Raw genomic sequence first — 11,544 nt, 5'->3', positions numbered from 1 at the left:
TCTGGTCTCCCAGGGGGGTTGGAACGAAGATACATTTTAAGTTTTCCCTCTTGAGGGAGATGGAATGAAGACTCTACTAGAGTCCCTACAAAGTAGCCTATGGAGTGTTTTGACAAGTGATTTGGAATAGTGCATCGCCACCTTCATGAGAATTTATGTTAGCTTGAGTTATGCATTTGGTTTGCATGTGTGAAGCCTCTTACATGTATGTGTGTCCTATTTGACTATGGTTACTTTATTATCTCCATGAGCACAACAAAGAGGGCTTGCAGGTTCCACATGGTTGGGAGACATTTCCAACCTATACCACTATTGGGGATCCATGTACAAAGATGGTCTACCTCCAACTTTAGGATTCAAAGCTTGCATGCTCACTCTTATTTGTTTGCACTTGTCGATGCATATTTATACTTGATGATGTATAAATGTTCATGACATTGTATATTTATATTGTTATTAATTTAGATTCTTGACTATATGCCTTATTCATGTTTTGATGCAATCAAGTGCCTATCTCTTCAACCTATCACCTCAATATGCATGTTTTCAACACTCCTTGGTGGGGAGTTAGATTCTTTTCTAGGCTTTTGTTTTCGTTTCCTTGGGGTCGTCAAGGAAATCATCATACAAAAAAAGTGCTCTATTATATAAGCCATCATTTTATATGATAAATTAATTTTTTTGTACGAGAAAGTATTTTCTTTTATGACCTTGAATTCACAGTCATACAAGACCTAGTATTTTTTTTTCGTATTAGAGCCAATTTTGGCTTGTACAAGATTTTGAAGTAATTTATCATTTGGTAAATAGTGGGTACTTCCACCCTTGTTCAAAAAGGTCAAATTTTCGATATCCTTTTCAGAGGTGTACCTTCCCCATTCAAAACAAATCAGATTACTATCATTGTAGAATCAATTGTATGCATAATTTTTGTTGGGTATGTAGTTAAAATGGTAAATGAAATTGTATGAATTAACCATGGTGGGAAACATACTCATATTGATGAACCTCATGATTAGAATGGTAGCTTGGTATCTCATATTGATGAACTCTAGCATGTGATTCATCCCTTAAGTAATGAACTCATGGACGTGTGCATTTCATCCTGAGCATTTGTTTATTGGCTTGGGAATCTTTGGAGGTGTTGAGAAGACTCCCGCTTGCATATGTGGGCATGTAGTGAAGACATGTTCCTCGCACTTCTTGTATTATTAAATGCTTATAGTTGCGCTTGGTTACTTGATAAGTTGTAAGTAACTTAACTCTAATAGAAAAAAAATGCTAGTGCATGTTTATCCTTGTGGCTAAGGATTATGGGGTGAGGCATTACAAGGAATTGTATTGAAGCCATGCTCTCTCCCAAATTTCTTGTTGTGGTTTGAATTTTGTATTAGAGATAGGCTTGTTCTTAATTTTCAATGTCAATGTAAACTTCTTCTTTTTTATGGGTAATAGGCTAAAGCCAAGATTGATTGTTATTATTTGTTGTGATTAATTATTATTATTTTTTAAGCTTGAGTAGACTGATACCCAAGATCTCCCACATAAGTGACTCACAATTTATCGTTGTGTTGTAGGCTCTTGCCTGTTAATATAAACTTATTAAAATGTGTATTAGAGAGTCCTTCATATTATCCTAACCCTTAACTTAAACATCTTGTTTAGAGACACAAACCATATAAACATAATTTTTAATCATTCAAAATGAATTGAAGTTTATATTTCTACGAAACAAAAAAAGGCATTTAGGAAGAGAACATTTTGAATGGAAAAAATATTATTTTTCCATCTAAAAAATATGGATGGATATGCTAAAAAATAAAAATTAAATAAAATGGAACAATATAAAATTTCACTGGGTTAAAAAAACAATTTTATAAATTAAGACTTACATAAACATAATTCAAAATGATCAAAATTGTTACTAATCTTGTTTATAAAGAAGGGCACTAAATCAAATGCACAAAGAAGGAATCATCTATCTGTAACAACTAAAAATCATTTCATATAAAGGAAACACTTGTTTTAAAAGCTCACTTTTATTAACTCTATTTTAAGAAAGAACAACACAATTTAAAAAAATTAAAATCTCCTAATTTTTTCTTATTGAAAAAAGAGGAAGATAAAATGGAATATAAGAATCTTTTTGTTACTATCATAATATTTCAATAGACAAGTACTAAACTCTACACTATTCATATTGACTATAATATGTAAGATATTATTTAGATGCTTTGGATTTTCACTCATTATCCTGACAAAGTAAGAATATATTTTTGACATGTGTTGGAAAACAAAGTAATTTTTAAACCTCTTCTAATTTGTTTTTGAAATATAAAGTAGCCAAAATAAAGGAGCTGACCCTTATAGAAAGTTCAACTTGACTAAGTAGATTACCAACTAAGCAAAAATTACCCCTTAATAAACAACCTTAAAACTGAGCAAATCGAAGATCCACCAAACAAAAAACAAAAAAATTAAAAGGCAGGCACTAATTATGATTTAGACCTCCTCTAATTTTTTTTCCTTACTTGTGTTTTCACCTTATGTACTTTTTTTCATTGAGTCCATGGAGTTTTCACTCGTGGTCCCTTTGGCCTTTTGCACTCATTTTATTTGTCCATTTCAAGTATTGTAGATTTACTCGTAAAAAGCTGAGAAAATGTGAATACTTCTTAAGCGATTCCATGGATAAAAAAAATAAAAAATCCAACGAGTGCTTTATATTAATGCTTCTTACCATGGAACGTATAGGCATGACACTCCTCCAAATTTATTTGACAACCGCTTGCAGTTCACTGACACAATAATAATAGAGCAATGCACGATAGCCTATCAAGACTACTCTGTTAATATATTTAACTAATTCACCTATTAGAATGTCTCAGCGATGATCCTTTAGTTAGCACTCTGTTGCTTGATGTCAGATCACCTCTTTCCTAATGTATAATCGATCCTTTCTAATCAGATGTATCTTTGTTGTCTTATGATTCCTTTCCCCTATTCTTCTTTAACTGATTTTGCAATGTAACTCAAATCGTAACACTTTAGTCACCATGAATGCTTTGTTAACTCTCTTCAATTCTCCTTAAGCATTCATAAAAAGTTTAGGATTTGTCTTCCTTAAGAAGATCTAGGTGACTTAGTGTTAGGTATGAATCAAGGGTAGTGGTTCACTCATATTGTCACTTAATCCTTCCCTTTTTCTGATTGGATGCATGCAATGCATAGGGATTCATAATTAAGATTTGTCCTTATCATCAAAGATCATAAAACAATCCTTCACTTTGCCCAAAAATGGTTTACATAAAAGTTTGTGCCATTACAAACATCTATGTCAAATTGTGTAACTTGACACTTGAAGTCCCTGATGCTTGACATCCACTACAACTTCAATGTTGTAACTCGGCCTCTGAGTCATCAACATCCACTAATCACTCGACATTTGAATAGCTCAACACATACCATATGCTCGACACTTACTAGTTACTCGGCTCATACTAAATATTTGTCGCTCGACATATATTATTTGACAACTTATGCTCAGCATGTATTACTTGTAGATAGTAGTTTTCCACAATCCATTATAATTCTTAGCTATGTTTTCTGGGTAGATTTTGTTACAATTTTTGCATCAACGTTTCGGATCACACTCTGTGATCCATCATCAGGATGAGAGAGCTGAAGGAAAAAATGGAAAGATTGCAGACCCAATAAGGATAAAAAGGTGGGGAAAGGAAGGGGGTAGGTATTACTTGTTCGACATGAACTAAGTAAATGACTTAAGTGTATTTTCACTCATATGTCAAAACCAATTTGAGAATAACGTAAATGAAGGTGAGTTTGATGTTCATGCTTATTGTGTGGTCATGATGGCCTATGAGTGGTATACACCTTTGGGGTGATTTTGACTTAGGTTTTTACTTCAACAAATTGTTGATGCATTATATTTGAGTTATGAGATTTATGCTATGTAATGATGGTTTAACTGAGGTATGTGCTAGTGGTTACCTAGATTTGGATGGTATCATGATGTTATTAGATGTAAGTACTCTTGTGATATGATAAGTGGTTGCATTGTGTGATGTATTTGTTTATTGCACCTTATTCTAGTTCTCGTGGTAGTGTTGATTTATACGTTAGATTAAATGTTGTTAGTTATGTCTTGATCACATCTCCATGATGATACTTTATGATGTTATCTAGTTTATTTTTCATTCAAGATTATGGATTATGTATCTAGAAGATGATGATTTGGATTCATGATTATTGTGCCTTTATGTTGTAGATATACGTCTTTCACCTTCAATCGATATATACTCATATAGTCTTAAATGATTATTTAAATGTTTTAATTTAATGCATTGTTACATAATTATATGACATGTGTGTATTGTGTTGCACTTCCTATTGGTGCTAGGATGAAGCAAGAATAGAGACATAGTCACATTCTTGCAAGATCTATATGATGTCTCATTCTCCTTTAGATGTAATTATATACAGTTGTGTGCTTTAAATATTCATATATTGAAGTATATACTCTTGACATTTTCTTGTTTACTGAACATGTACTAGGTACATTCATCTTGAGTTCTCAGAATTAAGTGTGTACCTATATTTTTTATAGTGATAGTAGGAGATAGTGGTATTGGCCTTTTATTTTGAGCCAATGTAGTCCCTATATGGACAACATATATATATATTATTTTTATCCCTCTAGTACATGTTGGTACGTCTAAACTTAATGATGCATTCTGTGATTAGACCAATCAATGTGTCTATGCATTTAGAACTACATAGTTATTGCGAAAGGTTTTAATTTGAAATGTTGATATTATTGTAATTTGAGTTTTTAGTTATTTAATTTATTTTTCCAGCCAATTTGTCATAGTTGGACTCCATTTGTGCTTGGAATTAAATTATTTAAATTGGGTAAAGGGGCCAATAGATTATAGAGTAGGTTAATAATCTATCTTATAAGTCAATTATAAAATTGCTTATATGGGGCAAAAAGTGAGTTATTACAATCACTTCTTATGTTTGGTTTTGAATAATTGAGTTTTTTTCTCTTCAAACCCTCTTAGAGGTTTTTAGATTTTTGCTTGTTGGGTGCGATTAGCTTATTGGATTTTTGTAAGGAGAGACCTATTAGATTTAGGACAAGATTCTTCACCTTTGTCAAGATTTTCATCCCATTTGGTGCTTCTATTTATTTCTTCTTCTCTTTCCATTTTTTTGAGCATTTGACTTGATGTAGGGCTCTTGAGATTTAATTAAATACTTTTTTATTTCAAATTTGTTCACTTTCTTTAATATCCTGGGTTGAGGACTAGGGTTCCCCCATAATTTCACACATTTATATCACCCACTTGTACAATAGTGAATGCTTAGTGGTTAATGTTTTGGGAAAATATGTTCTGTTCTAGTTATGTTTCTAGATTTAGTATGTATATTTGGAACTTGAATTTGATTAGATTTTTGGGAGTTTGGGCATGATCTTTAAGTGAGTTTTTTTTTTTCATTGAATTCTGAGATGGTTGAATTTTGGGTGTTTTGATGTTGCCTTATTTTGTGTCTTGCCCAGATTTGAGTGGAGATTTTGTTGGAAAGTTTTGGATGAGGAAAATGGATTGTCTTCCATGTTTCCAATCATCCAATTGCTTTACTTTGTCAAATTCATAGGCAACTTCGTACTCCTTATAAAGTGTCTGACTAAGTGTATTTATGCTTTTTTGTGTGTTGTTGTATTATGGAAAATTTAGCCTCTTGCATGGTTTTGTGTTGCATTGAAAAGTGTAGTGATGGTTGTACCCACCCATGAGAATGTGAGTGTTTTTTGATTGGATCTTGAGAGACCCAAACTCTTAGATTGAGGTTGATTGAGTACTTGGAGCATTGAGGTTGGTTTTGGGATATGACATTCCCTTGTAGCACTCATAATATAACAAAAAGGTTATGTATGACAGATGCATGGAGTGGCTTCTCAAGATATCCTAGCTAGGAAGTGACCAACAAGGTAACGTGAAGAGGTTTTAATAATTGATAGCCAAATAAGCACACAGTGTAATAAAACTTAATGCAAAATAAGAGAGTTTCCTAATTGGAGATCCAACTCCGTAGAGGGAGTTGGAGCATAGGTGGTGTTTTTGGCCTCCTACGAGAGTTGGAACAAAGACTTGACATCTAGCCTCCCAGGGGAGTTGGAATGAAGATACATTTTGAGTTTGCCCTCTTGAGGGAGATGGAATGAAGACTCCATTAGAGTCCCTACAAAGTAGCCTATAGAGTGTTTTGACAAGTGACCTGGAATATTGCATCATCACCTTCATGAGAATTTATGTTAGCTTGAGTTATGCATTTGGTTTGCATGTGTGAAGCCTCTTACAAGTATGTGTGTCCTATTTGACTATGGTTGCTTTATTATCTCCATGAGCACAACAGATAGGGCTTGTTGGTTTCACATGGTTGGGAGACATTTCCAACCTATACTACTATTGGGGATCCACATATAAAGATGGTCTACCTCCAACTTCAGGATTCAAAGCTTGCATCCTCACTCTTATTTGTTTGCACTTGTTGATGAATAATTATACTCGATGATGTATAAATGTTCATGACATTGTATATTTATATTGTTATTAATTTAGATTCTTGGCTATATGCCTTATTCATGTTTTGATGCAATCAAGTGCCGATGTCTTCAACCTATTCCCTTAATATGCATGTTTTCAACACTCCCTAGTGTGTAGTTAGATTCTTTTCTAGGCTTTTGTTTTCATTTCCTTAGGGTCGTCAAGGAAATAATTGTACAACACAAGTGCTCTATTGTATGAGCCATCTTTTTGTATGACAAATTTATTTTGTTGTACAAGAAAGTAGTTTCTTTTATGACCTTGAATTCACAGTCATACAAGACCTAGTATTTTTTTTGTATTAGAGCCAATTTTGGCTTGTACAAGATTTTGACATAATTTATCATTTGGTAAATAGTGGGTACTTCCACCCTTGTTAAAAAAGGTCAAATTTTAGATATCTTTTTAAGAGATGTACCTTCCCCATTCAAAATAAATCAGATTACTATCATTGTAGAATCAATTGTATGCATAATTTGCACTGGTTATGTGGTTAAAATGGTAAATGAACTTGGATGGATTAACCATGGTAGGAATCGTACTCATATTGATGAACCTCATGATTAGAATGGCTAGATTGGTATCTCATATTGATGAACTCTAGCATGTGATTCATCCCTTAAGTAATGAACTCATGGACATGTGCATTTCATCTTGATCATTTGTTTATTGGCTTGGAAATCTTTGGAGGTGTTGAAAAGACTCTCGCTTGCATATGTGGGCATGTAGTGAAGACATGTTCCTTGCACTTCTTGTATTATTAAATGCTCATGGTTGCACTTGGTTACTTGATAAGTTGTAACTTAACTCTAATAGAAAAAAAATGTTAGTGCATGTTTATCCTCGTGTCTAAGGATTATGGGGTGAGGCATTACAAGGAATAGTATTGAAGCCATGCTCTCTCCCAAATTTCTTGTTGTGGTTTGAATTCTGTATTAGAGATAGGTTTGTTCTTAATTTTCAATGTCAATGTAAACTACTTCTTTTTTATGGGTAATAGGCTGAAGCGAAGATTGATTGTTATTATTTGTTGTGATTAATTATTATTATTTTTTAAGCTTGAGTAGACTCGTACCCAAGATCTCCCACATAAGTGACTCGCAATTTATCATTGTGTTGTAGGCTCTTGCCTGTTAATATAAACTTATTAAAATGTGTATTAGAGAGTATTTCATATTATCCTACCCCTTACCTTAAACATCTTGTTTAGAGACACAAACCATATAAACATAGTTTTTAATCATTAAAAATGAGTTGGAGTTTATATTTCTATAAAAAAAAAAGTATTTAGGAAGAGAACATTTTGAATGGAAAAAATGTTATTTTTTCTTCTAAAAAATATGGATGGATATGCTAAAAACTAAAAAATGAAAAAAAATGGAACAATGTAAAATTGAAGTGGGTTAAAAAAATAATTTTATAATTTAAGACTTAAATATAATTCAAAATAGTCAAAATTGTTACTAATCTTGTTTATAAAAAAAAATAAAAAAAAATCTCTCAGTTTTTTCTTATTAGAAAAAAGAGGAAGATAAAATGAAATATAAATAATTTTTTTGTTACTATCATAATATTTCAATAGACAAGTACTAAACTCTACACTATTCATATTGACTATAATATGTAAGATATTATGTAGATGCTTTGAATTTTCACTCATTATTTAGACAAACTAAGAACATATTTTTGACATGTGTTAGAAAACAAAGTAATTTTTAAACCTCTTCTAATTTGTTTTTGAAATATAAAACAGCCAAAACAAGGGAGCTGACCCTTACAGAAAGTTCTGCTGGTAGTGGACCAGTAGATTACCAACTAAACAAAAATTACCACCTACTAAACTAACCAAGTGAAAGATCCACCAAACCCAAAACAAAAAACTAGAAAGCAGGCACTAAATATGCTTTTCACATCCTCTAATTTGATTTCCTTACTCGTGTTTTCGCCTTTTGTACTTCTTTTTTTCCTTCAGTGCATGAAGTTTACACTCGTGGTCCCTTTGGCCTTTAGCAGTCATTTTATTCGTCCATTCCAAGTATCGTAGATTTACTCGTAAAAAGCTGAGAAAATGTGAATAATTCTTAAGCGATTCCATGGATTAAAAAACTTAAAAATCCAACAGATGCTTTATATTAATGCTACTCACAGTGGAACGTACAGGGCGTGGCACTCCTTCACATTTATTTGACAATCGCCTGCAGTTCACTGACACAATAATAATAGAGCAACGTACAATTATTCAAATCTAACGTTTTCAATACAAACATATTACACTAGTAATTAAATCGACTTACAATTGCATCACATGTACTCCCAGCTCGCTGGAATACATTCCAAATTTTGTGGTATAAATCTGTGTAGTGCACGTCCAGAAATCCGGGACCCACCATGATTTCTTAGCCAGTTGAAACAATTAATGAAGTTAAATGCCGTCGCCAAGCCTGCGCCTTTTCATATATATTTTGATCTGCACTGCTCGAGAATGAAAATGGGTTTGTGAATGCAGAAAGAAAAGGGCGTTTTGCAGGCCAAAAATGGCTTCTTTAGAATGGAAATAGATTCATGAAGTCCTCAAGATTGGAATTTGCATTATTCAAAATGGTGGGAAATCGAGCAGAAACGATGCCGAAGCATGTAATGAAGCTGTTGTTTGAAATGAAAAATATGCACAGGCTCATGGTGGGTGGAAACCATACCGCTGCAAGATTTTGCACACGGTAGATCCAGAGTTCGAATCTGCTTGCTGGTAAATCTCTTTCTTTTGCTTGATCTAAATCCTGCAAAACACAAACCCCTGCTTAGGGTTTTATCGAGCTAGGGCTGGTCCCTCCTTTGTTTTCTGATCATCTTCTTTTCGATTGAGAGCGGAATGGATGTAAAACTGACGAAGCTGGAGCTCATGTATGGCTCCCTGGGCAAGCGGCTGATGTTCCGCAGCATATGCTTTTCAATGATCCTGGCCCTCATGCCGGTTCTCTACATTGTCCAGGACACTGGTCCATGTGACCTAACTGCCGGCTCCGAACCCTTCTACCGCCCGGGAGGTCTAGGGATCGAATCCCCTACCAAGCGGCCACAGATCTGGCCGTCGCTGAGGCCGAAAATAAAATTCTACTCCGGCATTTACAGCGATCTGTTCAAGCAAGGCCTCCTGCGGCCCGGGCTGAAAGGCCTTTGCGTCGGCTGCCATGCCGCTCACGCCGTGCTTGCGTTGAGGGAAAATGGCGTACCAGACGCCACGGGAATCGATCGCGGGTCGTGCAAAGGCAAACTGAAACAACTGCCTTTTGCAGATGAATCCTTCGATTTCGTTTTATCCGCGTCCGTGGATCGAGCCCGGGCGCCTGCTCTGTTCGCCGTGGAGATCGAACGCACTTTGAAACCTAACGGCGTCGCCATTATCGTTGTGCCGCCCAGGAGAGCGGCCCTGAGTTCAAACCCTCTGCATTCTCTGGCTCCCACGGCAGCCCTTTTCAGAAATTCTGATGTCGTTCATGTGACCGTGGCAGGGAATTCTTCAGTCATCGCACTGCGCAAGCTTCCCGTGGAATCAAAATCAAACCCCATCCATCACTGCTCTCCCCTGAAGCTCAACAGGAGCCCAGTCGAATTCGCGGAGCCATTGACGGAGAGCCACAAGAAAGCCATTTATTTGCCGAGTATTCTCAACATAAGCGCCTCAAACCGCCATGTTTATGTTGAAATTGGGGCTAACGACACCGAGGGCAGTAAAACCGACTGGTTCGCTAGGGTTTACCCGAAGCAAAACAGGGCATTCAAAATATATGCTGTAGGCGTGGATTATACGGCTTCCACTGCCAAAATCAGCGGACCGGAAGAGGTGAGATTGAACCAGAGTGAAATTGGAGTGTGGATGAAAAGGAATCTGAGCGTGAAGGATTTTATTGTTGTGAAATTAGGGTTTCATTACGCGAGGGAATTGGTGGAAAGCGGAGCAATTTGCCTGGTCGACGAGCTTTTCGTGACGTGCAGCCATGGCGATTATGACGAGGATGATGATGAAGCTGCCTGTTTCCTCCTGCTCAACGCTCTCAGAAAAAATGGCGTCTTCGTCCATAAGTGGTAACTGCTCTGGATAATGCCCTCCGGCCATTAATACTATGTTAAGCTTGGCTAATATGCTACTGGTGTGTGTCAGTATATTATTATGTTTAGAGAATAAATTGCAGATTTGGTGGGGGTGTCTTTTGTATTAACAATTTCTCGAGAAGTCATTAGGTAGAAAAACATGGCGTCCTGAAACTCTGTAATTGGTGATACGTGGCAACCCCTCATTCCGTAGTTGTTTCTGCAGAAGTCTTATATGTATGTGGCTTGTTCTCATCATGGTTTCATGCCCTCATTCATTGGGGAAGAGGACCAATTGATGAATATGTTGTATTAGGAAGTTATTTGGGTGTGGTTTTAGTTTCATCATGGGATATCCTCAATCTTTAGGGAATTGGATCAAATTGAACATGTATTGGAGGAATATCAATTGATGAACATATATTACTATTAATATTAATAGCTATTTATGTGTGGTTTTTGTTTGTTAGTCCCTGCCTCATATAAAGGCAGGGTACTAATGTTTTTGTTTGACGCCCTCAGTCTAATTAATTTTTTGCAGCATGTATCATTTTTCCAAAGTTTTAGACTGTTTATTTTAAAATCATTTATTAGAGTAAAAAAACTTTTTTTTGATTGGTGGAGAACTATTTTCTTGAGGTTAATCTCTATTTTTCAAATTGAAAAATATAGAAAATTACGGAAGATAATTATACATTTAATGTTTTTGTCAAATTTCATTTTATATCTTTAACTACGTGTCCATAAGGACATTGGGCAAATTAATGCACATGTACCAATCAGACGTAACTAGCAGCATCAACAGAGTCGGCGCCAGTTCATT

General features: G+C 35.2%; 1 protein-coding gene across 1 annotated transcript; it reads left to right on the top strand.

Annotated features, from left to right (window-relative positions):
* The first annotated feature begins 8,856 nt into the window (after window positions 1-8,856).
* Window positions 8,857-11,154, top strand: LOC149543519 (uncharacterized). The gene has a single exon (XM_089798309.1). It carries the CDS (start codon window positions 9,502-9,504, stop codon window positions 10,717-10,719), a length of 1,218 nt encoding a protein of 405 aa, XP_089654435.1. The 5' UTR covers window positions 8,857-9,501; the 3' UTR covers window positions 10,720-11,154.
* Window positions 11,155-11,544: the final 390 nt, after the last annotated feature.

This window comes from Cupressus sempervirens, chromosome 8 (assembly GCF_028749045.1).
Source record: "Cupressus sempervirens isolate cs-2001-9-10 chromosome 8, ASM2874904v1, whole genome shotgun sequence".
NCBI lineage: Eukaryota > Viridiplantae > Streptophyta > Pinopsida > Cupressales > Cupressaceae > Cupressus > Cupressus sempervirens.
Note: the sequence above shows the minus strand (reverse complement) of the source record. Positions and strands in the feature narration are given on the sequence as shown.